The 22,983-nt window shown below is 37.6% G+C and overlaps 1 protein-coding gene across 1 annotated transcript in view; it reads left to right on the forward strand.

The window, feature by feature from the left end:
• The window catches only part of LOC110582271 (phospholipid-transporting ATPase ABCA3-like), a 142,530-nt gene that overhangs the window by 114,363 nt on the left and 5,184 nt on the right, over positions 1-22,983 (forward strand). Inside the window, exons 24-28 of the mRNA XM_044915267.1 lie at positions 10,235-10,360; positions 10,789-10,983; positions 20,424-20,611; positions 21,674-21,844; positions 22,227-22,417. Coding sequence (XP_044771202.1) covers positions 10,235-10,360; positions 10,789-10,983; positions 20,424-20,611; positions 21,674-21,844; positions 22,227-22,417 — 871 coding nt within the window. The remainder of the gene's footprint in view (positions 1-10,234; positions 10,361-10,788; positions 10,984-20,423; positions 20,612-21,673; positions 21,845-22,226; positions 22,418-22,983) is intronic.

The raw sequence follows: 22,983 nt of genomic DNA on the forward strand, positions 1-22,983 counted from the left end.
TTGCCTCAGAAAACGTATCTCGAGAAAAGTTGCTATGGCTGATATCAAAGAGGTCACTACTGTGTTCTCTTTCAGAATTTTAATGGTTTCAGGTCTCACATTTAGGTCTTTAACCCATTTCAAATTTATTTTTGTGTGTACAGTGAAAGAAAGTGGCCCAGTTTCTTTCTTTTGCGTATTGCTTTCCAGTTTTCCCAACACCATTTGTTGAAGAGACTGTCCTTTTCCCATTCGATATTCTTTCCTGCTTTGTCAAAGATTAATTGACCATATAACTGTGGGTTGATTTTGTATCCTGCAACTTTATTAACTCATGTATCAGTTCTAGCAGTTTTTTGGTGGAGTGTTTCGGGTTTTCTATGTAGTATCATGTCATCTGCAAATAGTGAAAGTTTTTTCCTAACCAATTTGAATGCCTTTTATTGATTCTTGTTGTCTGATTGCTGTAGCTAGGACTTCCAGCACTATGTTAAATAAAAGTGGTGAGAGTGGACATCCTTGCCTGTAGTTGTCTTTTTTTAGTGGCATCTTTATCTGGTTTTGGTATCAGGATAATGCTGGTCTTATAAAATGAACTTGGAACTTTTTCTTCTTTTTCTATTTTCTGGAAAAGTTTGAGAAGAATAGGTATTAATTCTTCTTAAATGTTTGGTAGAGGGGCACCTGGGTGGCTCAGTCATTAAGCATCTGCCTTTGGCTCAGGTCATGATCCCAGGGTCCTGGGATCGAGCCCCACATCGGGCTCCCTGCTCGGCGGGAAGCCTGTTTCTCCCTCTCCCACTCCCCCTGCTTGTGTTCCCTCTCTCACTGTGTCTCTCTCTGTCAAATAAATAAATAAAATCTTTAAAAAAAAAAAATCTCGTGCTAGCCTTGTGGGTTTTCCCTTGCAAGTTACGGTTTCCTTTTGTCTTCCTGACTTTACATTTTTTTGTTTTCACTATATTTTGCCAATCTAAGTATAGTATGTCTTGCTATGGGTCTGCTTCTCTGTGCCTCCTGCATCTGGATATCTTTTTCCTTCCTCAGATAGGGATATTTTTAACTATTATTTCTTCACATAAATTTTCTGCCCCCTTTTCTATCTTTTTCTTCTGGAACTACTATAATATGAATGTTATTACATTTGATGGAGTCACTGAGTTCCCTAAGTCTGTTCTTATTTTGCATTATTCTTTTATCTCTCTTTTGTTCAGTTTGATTACTTTCCATTACTCTGTCTTCTAGGTCATTAATTCGTTCCTCTGCTTCTTCCATCCTGCCTTTCATTCCATCAAGCATGCTTCTCATTTTTTTATTGAGCCCTTTATCTATGCTATGTTATTTCTTATCTCTATGATAAGGGTCTCACTCATATCTTTCACTCTTTTCTTAAGTCCAGTGAGTATCCTTATGATCACTGCTTTAAATTCTGTATTAGGCGTGTTACTTATATCTGTTTCTTTTAGATCTCAGGCCATGGCCTTGTCCCGTTCTTTCATTGGGGATAAATTTCTCAGTCAGCTCTTTCTTCTGCTCTTAAAAGTAGTGACTTTATGAAGAAGAGGTCCTGTACTGCCCTGCAGTGCAATGTCCCCTGCTCAGCAGAACCTGACACTTTAGCAGAGTATCCTTTGTGTTGCTTTTACCCTGCTGTTGTCTCTGAGTCACTTATCATTTCAGTGCAGTCATCTGCACTCACTGCCTGTTGTGGGCTGTGCTCACTCTCTGTGGTATTAGTGGGATCCAGGCAGGCCAGCTCTAAGGGGGCGTGCCTGCCAGGGAATGTGGGAGTGAGGCAGGGGTGTGAGCAAAATTTGAGCTGGGCTACTAGTCCTATACCAGATCCCCTAAAGCACTGTGACAGCTGAGGGCTCTAGACCATGGCAGCTGGTGGGGGAGGCTGAGCCAGCAATGGCTGGACACAGTTGGGGCTAGTGCATGAAGGTGGCTCAGGGAGTATAGCTCAGTGCCAAGTTGGATGTGCACAGTGCAGTGCCACACTTGTGCACCAGGCAGCTGTGTAGGGGCACACGTGTTAACAAAATTTGCCCTGAGCCCAGAGCCAAGGCTAGCAGACTCCGAGTCAGTGAGTCCTCAGGAGAACTCATGGGCTTAGTGCAGTGCCAGCCCATTAGGTAGCAAATGTCTGTTCAGCACCACCTCCTGCAAATAGCTTTGTGTTTATGCTGGGGGCTGGGGGAGGAAAATGGAATGTGCCAGCTCCCTTGTTTTCAGAGAAGTCCTCCAACACACTCTGAAATCAGTATGCATAGATCTGTCTCTTAAAAACTCATGGAATGCAGCCCCTCTGGTTTTTAAAGCCAAATATTATGGGGATTAGTCTTCCTTGTTTAAGCTCCCTGGTGCAAGGGCCTGTTTCTCTGCTCATGCATAGCTCCCTCCCTCGTATGGGCAGCCTCCTTCTACCTTTCTGACCTTTGTAACCTTTCAGATGCAGCTTCTTTTCTACATTTAGCTGTGGAGTTTGTTCTGCCAATCTTCAGATTGCTCTCCTGTTTATTTACTTGGATGTGGATGATACCTAGTTATAAACATGGGATGGGGAGAGCTCAGGCTCCTCCTACTCCACCATCTTCCCAAGCTCTGTCCTATACCACTTCTTTATCCATTAATCATCTATTAATGGACACTTGGGCTGCTTCCATAATTTGGCTATTGTAATAAAGCTGCTATAAACATAGGGGTGCATGTATGCCTTTGAATTAGTGTTTTTGCATTTTGGGGTTATATACCAGTAGTGAAATTGCTGGATATAATGTAGTTCTATTTTTAACTTTTTGAGGAACCTCCATACTGATTTCCAGAGTGGCTGCACCAGTTTCCATTCCCACCAACAGTGCACCAGGATTCCTTTTTCTCCACGTCCTCACCAACACTCATTGTTTCTTGTGTTGTTGATTTTAGCCATCCTGACAGGTGTGAGGTGGTATCTCATTGTAGTTTTAATTTGCATTTCCCTGATGATGAGTGATGTTGAGCATCTTTTCATGTGTCGGTTGGCCATCTGGATGTCTTCTTTCAAAAAATGTCTGTTCATGTCTTCTGCTCATTTTGTAATTGGATTATTTGTTTTTGGGGTGTTGAGTTGTATAAGTTCTTTATATATTTTGGATGCTAACCCTTTATTGAATATGTCATTTGCAAATATCTTCTCCCATTTCATAGGTTGCCTTTTAGTTTTGTTGATTGTTTCCTTCACTGTACAGAAGCTTTTTGTTTTGATTTAGTCCCAAGAGTTAAACGTTTTTACTTTTATTTCTTTTGTCTCAGGAGACATATCTAGAAAAATCTTGCTGTGGCCAATGTCAAAGAAATTATTGCCTATGTTCTCTTCCAGGAATTTTATGCTTTCAGGTCTCACATTTAGATCTGTGATCCATTTTATATTTATTTTTATGTATGGTATGAGAAAGTGGTCCAGTTTCATTCTTTTGCATGTTTGCTCTGCAGTTTTCCCTACACCATTTGTTGAAGAGACTGTCTTTTTCCCATTTTATATTCTTTCCTCCTTTGTTGAAGATTCATTGACCATATAACTGTGGCTTTATTTCTGGGTTTTCTGTTCTGTTCTATTAATCTATGTGTCTGTTATTGTTCCCGTACCATATTGTTTTGATTAGTACAGCTTTGTAATATAACTTGAAGTCTGGAATTGTGATATCCTGTCTTGTTTCATTTCATTTTTAAGGTTCTTTTGACTACTTAGAGTCTCTGTGGTTACATACAAATATTGGGATTATTTGTTCTAGTTCTCTGAAAAAATCTGTTGGTACTTTGATAGGGATTGCATTAAATGTGTAGATTGCTTTGGGTACAATAGACAGTTTAACAATATTTGTCCTTCCAATTAATGAGCATAGAATGTCTTTTCATTTTTTTGTGTCATCTTTAATTCTTTCATCAGTGTTTTATAGTTTTCAGAGTGCAGATCTCCCATGATTCAATTCTTACAACATTTATAATTCTTAGAGTTGCAGTTAAATAGCATGGGTGTTTTTTCCAATTTCTGTTTACCAATAAGATTATATTTTAGGGGCGCCTTGGTGGCTCAGTCAGTTAAGCGTCCAACTCTTGATTATGGCTCAGGTCATGGTCCCAGTGTCATGGGATCGAGCCCCGTGTTGGGCTCTGCACTCAGTGCAGAGTCTGCTTGTCCCTCTCTCTTTGCTCCTCCTCCTAGTCTCCCTCTCTCTCTAAAATAAATAAATAAAATCTTTAAAAAAAAAAAAGATTATATTTTGACCGATGCCCTAACCTTGTGTTAGCATTTGGCACTCTTTATGAGTTGGTGAAAACAAAGGAATAATTCTAGTCATATTTTAAAATTGAGAATTTTTAACTGAGAGGTAATTTTTTACTTTAATTTTAATAAAATTAAAAGTGGTAAAGAAGAATCCTAGCTTGGGGTGTCTTACACAGACTGTCAGAGTCTCAGCAACTTCCCAACTCCTCATCTCTTCAGAACTTATTTTTTTTCTTGTCTGGATGGCAATATGTTGGGGTTTTTTTCCTCCTTTGCCCATAAGTTTTTGTAACTTCACCAACATATATCATAGTATGTATTTCAATATTCTTTTTCTTGGGACATGATTTCTTTAATTTCAAAGTTAGTCATCTAAGTTTTACCATCTTTGAATTTTTACAGATATTTATAGGTGTGAAACCATTACAGTCTCATCATAATCAAAATATAGAATATTTCCCTCATATCAGAAGTTTTCCTTTGCAAGGAGCTCTTAGGTTTACTCACTTAGTATTCGTCTGAGGTTCAGAGTATCTGTGGTAATGTCCCATTATTCATTCTGCATATTGGTAATTTGTTTATTTTTTTACTGATCCATTAAACTAAAGATTATTGAATTTTGTAGATATTTTAAATAACCCACTTTTGGTTGCATTGATTTTTTTTCTTCTATGATTTGTATTTCCAATAACACTGAGTTCACTCTTGTCATTATTATATCTTTCTGCTTATTAGGGATTTACTTGTATTATTTGACTTTTATTTCTAGTTTCTTCTGGTAGAAGTTTGGACCACTGAGACTTTATTCTTTTTTCAAAACTTTATTCTTTTTAATATAAATATTTAATGATATAAATCTCTCTAATCACTGCTTTAGCTGCATCTCACAGATTTTGAAATATCATGTTTTCATTTCATTCTCTTCAAAACCTATTCTAATATCTTTCATGATTCCTTTTTTGATGCATGAGTTATTGTAAAGTGTTGTTTAATTTCTAAATATTTCAGAATTTTATAGATATTGTTCTGCTGTTGATTTCTAATTTTCTTATTATTGCTGGAGTACATATTCTTCTGTCTTCATAAATTTATGAAGTTGTTTCATGGCCCAAAATATGCCCTATCTTGGCGAATGTTCCTTGTGTACTCGAAAAAATGCATATTCTGCTCTTATTGGTACAGTGTTCTTTAACTGTTAACTAGAAAAAGTTGTTTAATAATGTTGTTCAATTTTTCTGTATTCTGTTTTTCTCATCAACATGTTGTACCAACTGTCAAGAGATTAGTGTTAAAGACTCTAAGCATGGCAGTGGATTTGCCTATTTCTCTTTCTTCTTTCCTTTTTTCTCTCTTTCTTTCTTTCTTTCTTTGTTTCTTTCTTTCTTTCTTTCATTTCTTGGTTTTGGCCTTATCTAATATTTTAGAGTCTAAAATATTAGGGGCACATACACTTAGGATTTTTATATCCTCTTGATGAATTGACCCTTTATCATTATGTAATTGCTTTATTAAAAAATCTCTGGTGATATTCCTTGTTCTATAATATACTCTGTCTGATGTTACTCTGCCAATTTTTTCATGTATACATTTTGCATGATGTATCTTTTTTTATCATTTGACCTTTAACCTGTGTATATTATTATATTTGAAATGAGTTTCTTATAGATAGCATACTTTGTTTTAAAGATTATTTATTTATTTATTTGACAGAGAGAGAGAGAGAGAGACAGCAAGAGAGGGAACGCAAGTGGGGGGGGAGTGGGAGAGAGAGAAGCAGGCTTCCTGCAGAACAGGGAGCCCGATGCGGGGCTCGATTCCAGGACCCTGGGATCATGACCTGAGCCAAAGGCAGACGCTTAACAACTGAGCCACCCAGGCACCCACCCCTTCATGTCTTCTTTTGGATTAGCAGTATTTTTATGATTCATTTGCATCTCCACTACTAATTGATTAGCTGAGCCTCTTGGTTGTAACAATATAAACTCTTCCAATCCATGTGCACAGAATATCTTTTCCTTTGCGTCTTTTAAATTTTCTTTCATTGTCTTGTAGTTCTCCGTGTACAGGAATTTCACCTACATGATTAAATTTATTCCTAGGTGGGGCGCCTGGGTGGCTCAGTTGGTTAAGCGACTGCCTTCGGCTCAGGTCATGATCCTGGAGTCCCTGGATCGAGTCCCGCATCGGGCTCCCTGCTCGGCAGGGAGTCTGCTTCTCCCTCTGACCCTCCCCCTCTCGTGTGCTCTCTCTCATTCTCTCTCTCTCAAATAAATAAATAAAATCTTTAAAAAAAATTTATTCCTAGGTATTTTATTCTTTCTAATGCAGTTGTAAGTGGGATTGTTTTCTTAATTTCTCTTTCTGATAGATCATTATTAGTGTACAGAAATGCAACAGATTTTTGTACATTGATTTTGTAAACTGCAACTTTACTAAATTCACTAGTTCTCTTTCTTATGATTTTATCTCCTTTTGAATTTCTCTTTTGTTCATATATTGTTTTCCTAATTTCATTAAATTGTCTATTTGTGTTCTCTTATAGCTCACTGAACTTCTTTAAAATAATTATCTTGGGGCACCTGGGTGGCTCAGTTGGTTAAGCGACTGCCTTCAGCTCAGGTCATGATCCCAGGGTCCTGGGATTGAGCCCCACATCAGGCTCCCTGCTCGGCCAGAAGCCTGCTTCTCCCTCTCCCACTCCCCCTGCTTGTGTTCCCTCTCACGCTGTCTCTCTCTCTCTGTCTCTCTGTCAATTAAATAAATAAATAAATAAAATCTTTAAAATAATTATCTTGAATTATTTTGTCAGGTAATTTTAAAATCTACAATTCTTTGGGATAAGTTACATGAAATTCATTGTGTTTCTTTAGTGGTATCATGTTTTGTATTTAAAATTTTTTGTTGTTGTTTCTTGATTTTTTTTGTGTGTTCCTTGTAGCCTTGTATATATGTCTGTGCATTTGTAGGAACAGTCACCTCTTCCAGACTTTATAGACTGGCTTAGGTGGGGAAAGACCTTTACCTACATGTGGGTGTGAAGGCACCAGGTGGGTGGAGTGTGGCATCTCTGGCTCTGGTTTCAGTGGAGTACAGCAGCATCTCTGGCTCAAGGTGTTGGGGTGAACAGTAGAATAAACTATGGGCTGTTCTATCAGCTGAGTTTAGCATTATTGAAGGCTGCAAGGGTCTTTGGCAGTAAAGACTTTAGCGTCTCTAGAAGCAGTGAGGGCTGCTGGTGTCCTTAATGACAATGGCTTCTGGGATCTTATTGCTCTACTTTTCTCTCAAGAAGAGAGATTGTGAACAAAGAGATTCTTCTTGGTACCAAGCTGGGCTAAGTTGAGGAATGGGTTGATGTGGGTAAAATGCATCCTCTACTTTTCTATTTGGCCATCCCTGGATTTTCTCCTCCACCAGGTTGCTGCAGCCTCTTTAAATGTACTCCAGAGCTCTCCAAGGGTTATTTTCTCTGTGGTATTTGTGAAATCATTGATTTGGAGGGGGCCAGCAAGCACTGGGGTCTCCTAATCCACCAGCATGCTGATATCACTCTCCATTGTTTTTTGTAAAAAGTCAGGTGTTACTCTTGTTGGGCATCTCTTATAAGTGATAGGTGTTTATCTCTCGCTTATTTCAAGATTTTCTCCTTGCCTTTGGCATTCAGCATTTTTTCTGTCTGTACAGATCTATTTGTGTTTATCATACTTGGTATTCACTAAGCTATGGATGTGTAGATTAATGTTTTTCATGAAATTTGGGAAGTTCCAGCTATTTCTTTAAATATTTTTCTGCATACTTCTCTCTTCTCCATTTGACATTCCCATTATGCATATATTGATGCACTAAATGGTATCCCACATTTCTCTGAAGCTTTGTTCATTTTTCTTGATTGTTTTTCTCTCCATTCTTCAGGTATCACACTCCCTTTGTATCTATCTAAGTTTTCTAATTCTTTTTTTCTGCCAGTTCAAGTTTGTTATTGAACGCTTCTAGTGAGTTTTTCATTTTAGTTATACTTTTCAACTCCAGAACTTCCATTGGATTATTTCTTTTATAATTTCTATCTTGTTATTAGTAATCTTTATTTGATAAAACATTGTCATCATACCTCCCTTTATTCCTTCAAGCATGGTTTCCTTTATTTTGAAAATAGTTATAACGACTACTTTGAACTCTTTGTCTATTAAATCTGACATCTGGTCATTTAATCACAGGCAGTTACTATTGCTTGCTTTTTTTCCTGTGTATGGGACACAGTTTCCTGTTTTTTTTTTTTTTTTTTTTTTTTTTTGCTGAACTCTAGATATTTAAAATATGTATTGGTTCTGTGGGTATTGCCCTTTCCCAAGGAAATTTTGTTGTTTGCTACTTTGTTTAAGTAACTGGCTGGGATGTTTCTGTGAAGTCTATTTTCCTCGTAGTGTGAAGCCTCTGGTATTGTTCTTCAGAGGATGCAGACCTGGGCATGGGTGCAGTAACCCTGGAATGACAGTGGTTTGAAGGTCTGTCTTTGTCTCTTTCCATGTCCACACCCAACTGTTCAGCTCCACTAACTGCTGGCTGATTTTTGTATTTCTTTCATCAATGCCATAATACATAAATTGCTCCATTGAGGGAACCATTCAATTTGAGCTTCTTTGCAGAAATAGTTTAAGGTCAGTGTTAAAGATTAGTTTCATTCCAGGAGGGCTCTTCATAGCTGCCTCTTTCCCTGGTTCTTTCTAGTAAATAGCTATCCTGTGGTTAATTTATATTTCTAATGAAGCTACCAGTCATTTCTTAATTGCTTTACACAAAAACCTCCATTGTTTTGAGAGGATCTTTAGGCTTGAATTTCCCTATACTATTTCAAATAAAGACAGTTTCTTTTATAAAAGAAAGTTTATTCTTTAGCCTTTCAGTGTTTAACATACTGTAATTGTAATAAGTCACACTTGATTGAGCTCAGTTGTGGCTGTAGTTTTTCCTGAGGTGTCCAATTCTGGAAAAACAACACACTATGTAATCCTAATTTTTTAATTGTGGAAATAAAAATCAATCTGTTCTGAACTGGCTGGACAAAACAGTCTTCAAAATTATGCCAAATTTCTGTTCTACCATCTAGAGATCAGTTTCCTGAAGCTACTTGGTCTAGTCACGAGTAATAAAGAGCATTATTATCTTGTAATACTTATCTTGAAAATATAGGCCAATGAGTTTCTTAGGAAAAATCTAGTTAAACCTTGCTGGTTTTCTTGGCTTCTATTCCTGATGGATCTTGAAAAAAAGTTATTATTAAGTATTCATGACTGTTTTTTAGAGTTTCCCTACCCTCCTGGAATGATTTCCTTCTTAAAGATCCAAGTGATAAAAGCCATTTCTATGAATGCTTTATATTCTGTCTTTTAAACAGATAGCATGATTTCCCTCATATGTGGAATTTAAAACATAAAATGAATGAACGAGGGGTGGGGAAGAGAGAAAGAGGCAAACCAAGAAACAGACTCTGAACTATAGAGAACAAACTGATGGTTATCAGAGGGGAGGTGGGTGAGGGGATGGGTGAAATAGGTGGTAGGGATTAAGGAGTGCACTTGTGATGAGCACCAGGTGTTGAATGGAAGTATTGAATCACTACCTTGTACACCTGAAACTAATATTACACAGTATGTTAACTATCTGGAATTTAAATAAAAACTTAAATAAATAAATAATAAATAAACTTAAAGTACACATTGTAGCATGTTAATTCACACTCTTTCTACTATGTTGAATGACTTTTTATTCTCCTCTTGACTCCACCATCATTCTTCTGATGAACCATTTATTAGTCAAAACTTAGTCAAGTTGTACATGATGCTGAGGTGATATTCAGATACTTCATGGAATGACTAAAATCTTCCTTTTTAATGTCTTTGAGATTATCCCCCAGTTTAGCTTTTACAAAACCACCCACTCTAGACCAGACACCTAAAGAGCATTCACTTTTATGATTCTTGTTTGAAAATATAGGGAAAAGTGTCCAAAGAACTATCTGGAGAATCTGATGATGAAGAGGTACAAAATGAAAGACAGAGAATCCTGGGGCAGCCTCAGGAGTTGCTGGATTCCACAGTGCTTATTAAGGAACTCACAAAGGTAACCTCATTCACTGGCCAATATATGCCAGTTTCAATTATCCCCAAGAGCATGTCACTGGTGTCCAGGGCACACTGTGGTTCTTCAGAATCTATGTGTATTTTTCCAGTGTAATAGGAGAGTTCTTGTGAAACTGTCTGAAGTCATGGTCCCTAGGGTCTGAGGTATTTATTTGATCTTCAAAGACTCTTTACTAGGGCGCCTGGGTGGCTCAGTCGGTTAAGTGACTGCCTTCGGCTCAGGTCATGATCCTGGAGTCCCGGGATCGAGTCCCGCATCAGGCTCCCTGCTCGGCAGGGAGTCTGCTTCTCCCTCTGACCCTCCTCCCTCTCATGCTCTCTGTCTCTCATTCTCTCTGTCTCAAATAAATAAATAAAATCTTAAAAAAAAAGACTCTTTACTAAATAGTGTTTTCTGGATTTTTTCAGATATATTTTAAGTATCCAGTCATTCTGGCTGTGAAAAATATATCTGTTACAATCCAAAGCGGGGAGTGCTTTGGATTGCTTGGATTCAATGGAGCTGGAAAAACGACTACCTTCCAAATTTTGACTGGAGAAGAAACTGTTACGTCTGGGGATGTGTTCATTGAGCACTTTAGCATCACTAAAAGTCTCCAAAAGGTAAGACACAATTACAGTCTAAGATATGAGAAGCTTGATGCCTTAGGGGTACAGGAAACAGGCAGGTGTTGAAGATAATAGACGGCAGTCATGGTAGACATTGATATTGATACTGTCGCCTCAGTAGATTCTGGAGAAAGAAATTTTTGAGTAGAGAGAGACAACAAGAATAGAATCTAAGACAAGATTATCTTTTGTGTTCTTTGAAACTGCTAGAGTAAAAGTCAAGTTCTCTCAACAGTACATCTAACATATGCCAGACAAGGTACTGTAAGGAAGGAAAGACTGGGCAGAAGATGTAGTTCACTTATAAGAGCAGTTCGCTTGTAACTGAGGTCTTCATACACCTTAGAGCTCTGGAACATGATGGCCTTTCGGAATGGTCCCAAATCAAGGCAATGTAGCTGTCTTTTGTATCCCTGAATCAGTCAGCCGTTGGGTGCACATGCCATCCGTGGGAGAGTGCATTAACTTCGGGAAAGCTAAGTGGGAACAAAAATTCAAGAAGAAGAAAATGGTCAGTGGTGTCAGATTCCAGGAAATCTCAGGCAATGTAAAGCCTGAATAGAGTGTATTGGATTTAGCAACTAAAACTTCACTGATGCAGTTAGCAAGAACTATTGTACTATGGTCAGTTGAGTGGTAGTAATGGGAGCCTAAATGGTGCATTTCTTTCTTCTTTAGTTCATGGCACATTGTCATTATGACATCAGGAAGATGGGGTTGTGGGAGCCTGCATACTCTAGGATGAACAGTATTCTAGTAACGGAGGTGAAGCTAAGAATTTGGGTTATACTTTGAAGAAAGTTAGCTTTGAAGCAAAGGGAAACATTAGAATTGACCCAAAGTTGTGAGAATGAGATAGGGGATATTTTATACATTAAACAACTTGACCACATTTATACTAGAAGGGAAAAAATTGAAATAGAGGAAGAAGTGTTGTATGATGAAAGGAGGTGAATGGGTTCTTCCATATGGTTCTTGGGGTCAGAGATTCCAAAATTCCCAGCAGGCACTATGGAGGTTCTTCAAAAAATTAAAAATAGAAATATCAGACGATCTGGAAATTTCACTACTGCGTATTCACCCAAAGAAAACAAAAACACTAATTCAAAAAAATATATGCACCCCTATGTTTATTGCAGAATTATTTACAGTAGCCAAGATATGAAAGCAACCTAAGTGTCTGTTGATAGGTGAAGGGATAAAGAAGAGGTGGTATATACAATGGAATATCACTTAGCCATAATAAAGAATGATACCTTGCCGTTTGCAACAACATGGATAGATCTAGATGGTATTATGCTAAGTGAAATAAGTCAGACAGAGAAAGACAAATACCATGTGACTTTACTTATATGTGGAATCTAAAAAACAAATGATTTTATTAATTTGGGTCCTTTCTCTTTTCTTTTGGATAAGTCTGGCCAGAGGTTTACCAATCTTATTAATTCTTTCAAAGAACCAGATCCTAGTTTCATTTATCTGTTCTACTGTTCTTCTAGTTTCTATTTCATTGATTTCTGCTTTAATCTTTAATATGTCTCTTCTCCTGCGGGGTCAAGGCTTTATTTGCTGCTCTTTCTCCAGATCCTTTAGATGTAAGGTTAGCTTGTCATTTGGGATTTTTCTAATTTTTTGAGAGAGGCTTGGATGGCTATATACTTCCTTGTAAGGACCACCTTTGCAGTATCCCATAGGTTCTGAACCAATGTGTTTTCATTTTCTTTGGTTTGCATGAACTATTCAAGTTCCTCTTTAATTTCCTGATTGACCCACTCATCCTTTAGCAGGATGCTTTTTAACCTCCAAGTGTTTGCATTCCTTTGAAATTTTTCCTTGTGGTTGAGTTCCAGTTTCAATGCATTGTAGTCTGAATATATGCAGGAATAATCTCGGTCTTTTGGTATGGTTTGAGACCTGATTTGTGACCCAGTATGTTGTGTATTCTGGAGAAAGTTCCCTGTGCACTCAAGAAGAATGAGTATTCTGTTGTTTTAGGATGGAATGTTCTGTATGTATCTACAAAGTCCATCTGGTCCAATGTGTCCTTCAAAGCTCTTGTTTCTTTGTTGATATTCTGCTTAGATGATCTGTCTATTGCTGTATGTGGAGTGTTGAAGTCTACTATTAATGTATTATTATCAATAGGATTCTTTATTTTGGTTAATAGTTGGGTGCTCCCATGTTGGGGGCAGAGAGATTTACAACTGTTAGATTTTCTTGTTGCATAGACCTTTTAAGTATGATATAGTGTCCCTCTACATCTCTTACTACAGTCTTTGGTTTAAAATCTAATTTGTCTGATACGAGAAATGCTACCCCAATTTTCTTTTGAGGTCCATTGGCATGATAAATTGTTCTCCATCCCCTCACTTTCAGTCTGGAGGTGTCTTTAGGTTCAAAATGAGTCTCTTGTAGACAGCATATGAATGGATCCTGCTTTTTTATCCAGTCTGAAACCCTCTGCCATTTGATGGGAGCATTCAGCCCATTCACGTTGAGAGTTAACTATTGAAAGCTATGAGTGAAAGGGGAGGAATCATGACCAATACCAAGGAAATAGAGGCAATTATTAGAACTTATTACCAGCAGCTATAGGCCAACAAGCTAGGCAAACTAGAAGAAATGGATGTATTCCCGGACACCGATAAACTACCAAGACTGAAACAGGAAGAAATAGACTATCTGAACAGACCAATAGCCAGCAAGGAAATTCAAACAGTAATCAAAAACCTCCCCAAAAAACAAGAGTCCAGGGCCAGATGGCTCCCCAGGGGAATTCTACCAAATATTTAAGGAAGAAATCATACCTATTATACTGAAGCTCTTCTAAAAAATAGAAATGGAAGGAAAATTTCCAAACTCTTTCTATGAGGCCAGCATTACCTTGGTCCCCAAACCAGACAAAGACCCCATCAAAAAGGAGAATTACAGAGCAATATCCTTGATGAACATGGATGCCAAAATTCTCACCAAGATATTAGCAGATAGGATCCAACACTACGTTAAAAAGATTATTCACCATGACCAGGTGGGACTTATTCCTGTGATGCCATGGTGGTTCCACATTTGCAAATCAATCAACATGATAGATCACATTAATAAAGAAGAGACAAGAACCATATGATCCTTTCAATTGATGCAGAAAAAGCATTTGACATCATTTCTTGATTAAAAGTCTTCAAAATATAGGGATAGAGGGAACATACCTCAATGTCATAAAAGCCATCTATGAATAGCCCACAGTGAATATCATTCTCAATGGGGAAAAACTGAGAGCTTTTCCCTTAAGGTCAGGAACACGACAGGGATGCCTACTCTCACCACTGCTGTTCAACATAGTACTAGAAGTCCTAGCTTCAGCAATCAGATAAATAAATAAATAAATAGCATTCAAATTGGCAAAGAAAAAGTCAAACTCTCACTCTTCAAAGATGGCATGATACTCCATGTGGAAAAACCCAAAAGACTCCATCCCCCCAAATTAGTAGAACTTACACAGCAATTCACCAACGTAGCAAGATAAAAAAATCAATGCACAGAAATCAACTGTATTTCTATACACTAACAATGTGACTGAAGAAAGAGAAATGAAGGAATTGATCCCATTTACAATTGCACAAAAACCCATAAGATACCTCAGAATAAACCTAACCAAAGAGGTAAAGGATCTATACTCTAGGAACTACAGAACACTTATGAAAGAAATGGAGGAAGACACAAAGAGATGGAAAAACATTACATGTTCATGGATTGGAAGAATAAGCATTGTGAAAATGTCTATGCTGCCCAGAACAATCTACACATTCGATGCAATCCCTATCAAAACACCATAGATCTTTTTCACAGAGCTGGAACAAACAATCTAAAATTTGTATGGAACCAGAAAAGACCCCGAGTTGCCAGGGGATTGTCGAAAAAGAAAACCAAACCTGGGGACATCACAATGCCTGACTTCAAGCTACATTACAAAGCTGAGAGCATCAAGACAGCATGGTACTGGCACAAAAACAGACACATAGATCAATGGAACAGAATAGAGAGCCCAGATATGGACCCTCAACTCTATGGTCAAATAATCTTTGACAAAGCAGGAAAGAATTGATCTAATGGGAAAAAGACAGTCTCTTCAATAAATGGTGCTGGGAAAATTGGACAGCCACATGCAGAAGAATGAAACTGGACCATTCTCTTACACCATACACAAAGATAAACTCAAAACGGGTGCAAGACCTCAATGTGAGACAGGAATCCATCAAAATCCTACAGGAGAATATAGGCAGTAACCTCTTCAACATTGGCCACAGCGACTTGACTTCTTTCAAGACATGTCTCTAAAAGCAAGGGAAACAAAAGCAAAAATGAACTTTTGGGAATTCATCAAGATAAAAGTCTCTGCACGAAAAAGGGAAACAGTCAACAAACTAAGAGGCAACCCATGGAATGGGAGAAGATATTTGCAAATGACATAACAGATAAAGGGCTGGTATCCAAGATCTATAAAGAACTTCTCAAACTCAACACCCAAAAAACCAATAATCCAGTTAATAAATGGGCAGAAGACATGAACAGACACTTCTCCAAAGAAGACATACAAATGGCTAACAGACACATGAAAAAAATGTTCAACATAACTAGCCGTCAGGGAAATACAAATCAAAACCACATTGAGATACCACCTTACACCAGTTAGAATGGCAAAAGTTAACAAGACAGGAAACAACAAGTGTTGGCAAGGATGTGGAGAAAGGTGAACCCTCTTACACTGTTGGTGGGAATGCAAGGTGGTACAGCCACTCTGGAAAACAGTATGGAGGTTCCTCAAGATGTTAAGAATAGAGCTACCCTACAACCCAGCAATTGCACTACTAGGTATTTACCCCAAAGATACAGACATAGTGAAAAGAAGGGGCACATGCACCCCAATGTTCGTAGCAGCAATGTCCACAATAGTGAAATTGTGGAAGGAGCCAAGATGTCCTTCAACAGATGAATGGATAAAGAAGCTGTGGTTCATATATATGATGGAATATTACTCAGCCATCAGAAAGGATGAACACCCACCATTCACACTGACATGGCTGGAACTGGAGGGGATTATACTAAGTCAAATAAGTGAAGCAGAGAAAGACAATTATCATATGGTTTCACTCGTATACGGAACATAAGGAATAGCGCAGAGGACCACAGGGGAAGGGAGGGAAAACTGAATGGGAAGAAATCAGAGAGGAAGACAAACCATGAAGAACTCTGGGCTCTGGGAAGCAAACTGAGGGTTACAGAGGGAGGGGTTAACAGGGTGATGGGTATTAAGGAGGGCACGTGTTTTGATGAGCACTGGGTGTTATATGCAACTAATGAATCGTTGGGCACTACATCAAAAACTAATGATGTATTATATGTTGTCTAATTGAACATTAAAAATATTTTTAAAAATGAACAAACAAAAACAGAAACAGACTCTAGATACAGAGAACAAACTGGGAGTTTCCAAGAGGGAGGGGATGGGGGATAGACAAAATAGGTGAAGGGGATTAAGAGGTACAAACTTCCAGTTATAAAATAAATAAGTCATGGGGATGATAAATACAGCATAGGGGATATAGTCAGTAATATTATAATAACATTGTTTAGTGACAGATGGTAACTACACTTATCATGGTGAGCATTGCATAATGTATAGAATTGAATTACTATGTTGTACATCTGAAACTAATATAGTATGCCAACTATACTTCCATAATAAAATTTAAAGAAAATAAGTAAAAGTGGGGTATTAAAGCCTCCAACTGATATTTTTCAGCTGTTTACTTTTCCCTTCAAATCTATTATTGCTTTCTTCATATACTTTGGAGCATATATATGTATAACTGTTCTATGTTCATGGTAAATTGATCCTTTCATCAATATATAATACTGTATTTGTCCTTGTCATAGTTATTGACTTCAGGTCTATTTTTTCTTTTTTTTTCTTTTTTTTTAAAGATTTTATTTATTTGACAGAGAGAGACACAGCGAGAGAGGGAGCACAAGCAGGGGGAGTGGGAGAGGGAGAAGCAGGCTTCCCGCGGAGCAGGGAGCCCGATGCGGGGCTCGATCCCAGGACCCCGGGATCATGACCTGAGCCGAAGGCAGATGCTTAACCATCTGAGCCACCCAGGCGCCCCTAAATTCTCTTAATTCTAATATTTATCTATAAATTATATTGGAATGTTTACTTATAAATCATGACTGCTCCAGATAACAAAGGTTTGTTTTCCTTTCCAACCCTATGCTTTTTTCCCCTTACCTTATTACAATGGCTAGAACCTCTCCTCAGCATGGAATAGAAATGGCAATTGCAGATTCTCAATCTGAAACTCACAGGCAAACTTTCTTATTCATGTTTTGTTTTTACCTGTAAATACCTCTTATTTACCCTCATTGGCAAAAGATATTTTCATTGTGTATAGAATTTGAGGTTTGCCATTATTTTTCTTTAGCACATTGAGCTGTTGTTTCACTATCTCTAGTTTCCATGTACTTTTGAGAAATTTTGAGCTCAGTCTGATATTCCTTTATAGATAATCTTTCTTTTCTCTGTAGCTGCCTTTTATATTTTCTCTTTGTTCTACATAAGCTTCCATATGAAATGTTTAGATATGAATCTTTTAAAATTTTGTCCTGCTTGGCATGTGTTGACATTCTTCAATTTATCAATTGGTATCTTTAATTGGTTCTGGATCATTTTCACTTAGGACTTCCTCAACTATTTCTCCTGCTCCTTTCTTTCTCTCCTTCTGCAACTTCAGTATCCAGATATTTCCAATGTATCTCTCACTTTCATGATTCCCCATTTTTAATTTTTGTGCTGCATCCTAGGTGCTTTCTTATTACCTAATCTCCAGGCTAAGCTAATTTCTTCCATTGTCATTAAATTGCTGTCAAATGCATTCACAAAGTTTGTAACATGTTTTATCTATTTATTTATTTATTTTTAGTTTTTAGGTGCTATACATGGTTCATTCCCAAAATATCCAAGTGACTTTATACTTTTCTTTTTCATAAAGATTTTTAAAATTTTTTATGAAGTTTTTAATTTTAATTCTAGTATGCTTAGCATACAGTATAATATTAGTTTCAGGTGGACAATACAGTGATTCAACAATTCTGTACATTATTCAGTGCTCATCATGATAAGTGTACTTTTCATTGCCATCACCTATTTCACCCATCCCCCACCTACCTCCCCTCTGATAACCATCAATTTGTCCTCTATAGTTAAGAGTCTGTTTCTTGGTTTGTCTCTCTCCCTCTTTTCCCTTTTGTTTGTTTCTTTCTTAAGTTCTGCATATGAAATGAAATCATATGGTATTTGTCTTTCTCTGACTTGTTTCACTTAGCATTATACTCTCTAGATCCATCCATGTTGTTGCAAAGGGCAAGATTTCATTCTTTTTTATGACTGAGTAATATTCATTGTATATATATGTGTATACCTTCTTTATCCATTCATCAGTCAATGGACAGTTGGGCTGCCTCCATAATTTGGCTGTTGTAAATAATGCTACAATAAACACTGGGGTGCATTTATCCATTTGAATTTTGTGTTTTTCTCTCTTTGGGGTAAATACCCAGTAGTGGAATTACTGGATCAATCATAGGGTAGTTCTATTTTTAATTTTTTGAGGAAACTCCATACTGTTTTTCACAGTGGCTGTACCAGTTTCCATTCTCACCAACAGTGCAGGAGGGTTTCCCTTTCTCCACACCCTCTTCAGCACCTGTTGTTTCTTGTGTGGTTGATAACCATTCTGACAGGTGTGAGATGATATCTCACTATAGTTTTGATTTGCATTTCCCTGATGATGAGTGATGTTAAGCATCTTTTCATGTGCCTGTTGGCCCTCTGGATGTTTTCTTTGGAGAAATGTCTGTTCATGTCTTCTGCCCATTTTTGATTGGATTATTTGGTTTTTGGGTGTTGAGTTGTATAGGTTCTTTACATATTTTGGATACTAACCCTCTATTGTATATGTCATTTGCAAATATCTTCTCACATTCAGTAGGTTGTCTTTTAGTTTTGTTGATTGTTTCCTTCACTGTGCCGAAGCTTTCTATTTTAATGTGGTCCCAATATTATATTTCTGCTTTTATTTCCCTTGTCTCAGGAGACATATCTAGGAAAATCTTGTTGTGGCCAATGTCAAAGAAAATATTGTCTGTGTTCTCTTCTAGGAATTTTATGGTTTTGGGTCTCACATTTAGATCTTTAATCCATTTTGAGTTTATTTTTGTGTGTGGTGAAAGAAAGTGGTCCAGTTTCATTCTTTTGCATGTAGCTGTCCAGTCTTCCCAACACCATTTGTTGAAGAGACTGGAGACTGTTTTTGTCCCATTGCATATTCTTGTCTCTTTTGTCAAAATTGACCATATAATCATGGCTTTCTTTCTGGGCTTCTATCCTGTTCCATTTATCTGTGTGTCTGTTTTTGTGCCAGTATCACAGTGTTTTGATTACTACAGCTTTGTAGTACAACTTGAAATCTGGAATTGTGATACCTCCAGCTTCATTTTTTTTATTAATATATTTTTAAGTTTTAAGAATTTATCATGTGCACAATCATTTGCACATTTGATCTGGTAATCCCAATATCTGAAGTCATTTCAAATATGTTTCTCGTGAGTACTGTTTCTACCGATGGCATTCATGGTATCTTTTTCTTTGTTCATTGAGTTATGGTTGTATGAAGCTCATTTACTTCCAAAATTATATGGGAGGATAATTTTATACCTAGAATAGAAGAAAGGGTTTGTTTTGATTTCTGTCAAGAGATTAAGGGTGTAAACAACCTGGGATTACTGTAAATTCATTAATAAAATCTCAGAGGAAAAGGTATGAATTTTAAGTATTCAGAATAATTTTAACTATTTTTAATTTTAATTAATTTTAATAAAATGATGTTATCTTTTTCTCTTGTCTGTGTGCATCTGAATGCAAATCCATTAAAGGGTTGGTTATTGGGAAAACAACACTCATTGCATTCTCCTGTTTGTGGGAGTGGGGAAAAGGCTTTGCTTCTGGTTCAGTCTTACTGTGAAACAAGATCTACAAATGTGTAAGTTGTACAGTGCAAAAAACTTCCATGGTGGCCATGTCCTTTAGAGTTTCTTATTAGCGAGGAGAGAATCTCATATTCTAATACTCCTCCAAATTCAGTGGGCTCCGGGATTTTAACTTTTTCATTCCTAAGATCATTAAAAGTGAATTGAGGAACCAGTTATTCCAACTTATTACAATAGATCCAGCAGCCATCATTGTGTAGCCTTTAGAAAAGAAAAATCCTTGGTAGGACTCTTAGAGACATGGCCTGGAGGACTGTGGTCTTCTATCTCATCCAGGGATGCTCAGCAGGATAGATGATTTGGGTCCTTATTAAGGCAATTCTCATAATCAGGTGAAGTCAAGAGTTGGCTATTGTCCTCAATCTGATGCATTGCTGGAATACATGACTGGTCGGGAAATAATGATCATGTGTGCCAGATTATGGGGAGTCTCTGAGCCCCAAATTCAGCTGTATGTGAATAGATGGTTGAGTTCAATGCAACTGGAACCCCATGCTGACAAGCTTATCAGAACCTACAGGTGAGTCATTTCATTATGATGATCTTTTTGTTGCTGCCATTAATGTTGACATGCTTCCCTATGTTTCTGATGTTTGCAATAAATGAGCACAGCTTCACCCAGGTCCCTCTCTCACACAATTATCTAATTGTAAAACTATCTCACAAGTTGCTAGGTTTCAGATATAATTGTAATAAGACAGATCAATGTAGTTCCATGTCTTTCCTTTGCAGAGATGAAACTAAAAATCCCAGTTCTATTTGAACTGTAGCCTCTAAATCTCAAAAGGGATTATATTATTCTTCCTAGTGTCCATATGGTTCTTTTTCTCCCAAGAAAGGAGGAATCTTGGTCCCTTGAATTATGGTAGATTTTTATACTTGGGAAATCATGGTACCCTAAGCACAGGTAAATAAATGCCACTGACAGTGTACCTAAAATCAGTTAAATAAAAGTCACTCACCTACAGGGGCGCCTGGGTGGCTCAGATGGTTAAGCGTCTGCCTTCAGCTCAGGTCATGATCCCAGGGTCCTGGGATCGAGCCCCACATCAGGCTCCTGGCTCAGCAGGGAGCCTGCTTCTCCATCTCCCTCTGCCTCTCCCCCTGCTCATGCTCTCTCTCTCTCTGTATCTCTATGTCTTAATTGAATTAAAAAAAAAAAAAGTCACTCATCTACATTTCAAATGAAATGGACCCTGAGAAACAAACTAAGGGTTTTAGAGGGGATAGGGGTTGGGGGATGGGTGAGCCCAGTGATGGGTATTAAGGAGGTCACGTACTGCATGCAGCACTGGGTGTTATACGAAAACAATGAATCGTGAAACACTACATCAAAAACTAATGATGTACTGTATGGTGACTAACATAACATAAAATGAAATAAAATTTTAAAAAAAAAAGAAAGAAAATTAATTGGAATATACACCTGTACTGGGCTTGCTAACTTATTGAAGTACAACTAATCAGCATTGTGGAATTCTATATTACATGTTTGTTGATATGTTTGTGCTCTTTCCTATAAGTAACGAATTTGTATAACTTCCCTTTCCCCTAAATTTTCTCTCCTTCTATGACCATAAAGTGGAGGAACCAAACGTAGCCTGAGTACTGCTATTGCCCTAATGGGGAAGACCTCAGTCATTTTGCTGGACGAGCCATCAACTGGCATGGACCCTGTAGCCCGACACCGGCTCTGGGATGTTGTGACATGGACCCGTGAAAGTGGCAAAGCCATCATTATAACTTCCCATAGGTGTGACTCATTGGGATGCTTGAATGAGGGTTGGCAAGTATGATAGTGGCTTATAAGCGAGAATTATTTGGGGCTAGGAATATTGACAGTAAATTTGCATAGGTATGTGATTTCCTCCTTAGTACTAATGAATGGAATGGCCACAAATCCTTGTTGAGTTAAATAATTAAGAATGGGGAAAGAGCAAGAAGTTCAGGAGCTGTTGTGTCTGGGGATTAGTACTCTACTACTAATTGTTTGAAATTTTTTCACTTTCCAACTACGATCTTTATGATGAGCAAATTCCATTTCACACTGAAAACAGAGTCACAAAATCCTGGCTCCGTTTGAACTACAGAATGTCCTCCAAAACAGAACTTTTTATGCCATCATGTTTTGCTAGAATAGAGGAATGCGATGCCTTCTGTACCAGGCTGGCCATCATGGTGCAGGGAAAGTTCCTGTGCCTGGGTAGCCCTCAGCACCTCAAAAACAAGTTTGGCAACATTTACATCCTGAAGGTCAAGGTCAAGATTGATGCACAGGAAGATAAACTGGATCGTTTAAAGTATTTCATCACACTGACATTCCCAGGTAAATTAGGTTGAACTAGCTTTTATAGAGATGTGTTAAATCATGAGTTTTTTTGTTTCACCATCCATATGTTTTATGTCTTCAATAACTGTTTCCTATGGGTTATTGATATTTATTGATCTTCCATAGTAAATTCCTTTTGGGAATCCTTCTTCCTATAGTTTCTTAGCATAATAAGGCATATGTTTTCCACACATACAAAGGTTCTCACTCAGCTCTTGTATCATTTTAATAAGGCAGCTTTGGGTTCGAGCCGTCAATATAAATTATATCACTAAAGTCATGTTTTTGAGTACAATTCTCAATTATTTTCACATATTACCCATGCAAAGTTTCAAGGCTTTTTTCCTCCAACTAAGCATGTATCCCTAGTCTTTTGATGTCTCAACTAGGATGTGGTATAGAAATGCAAACAAGAACCACTAAGCGTTTCTCTTCTCTCAAAACTAGTTCTGTTTCTGCTGCTAAATTCAACAAGCACCCCTCTGCCTACATGGTGTAATACCAGAGATAGCAACTATTTTTTTCTGTCCTTTACCTCTCTTTCCTAAACATAAAGCAGAAGC

Source organism: Neomonachus schauinslandi, chromosome 5 (genome assembly GCF_002201575.2).
Source record: "Neomonachus schauinslandi chromosome 5, ASM220157v2, whole genome shotgun sequence".
Lineage (NCBI taxonomy): Eukaryota > Metazoa > Chordata > Mammalia > Carnivora > Phocidae > Neomonachus > Neomonachus schauinslandi.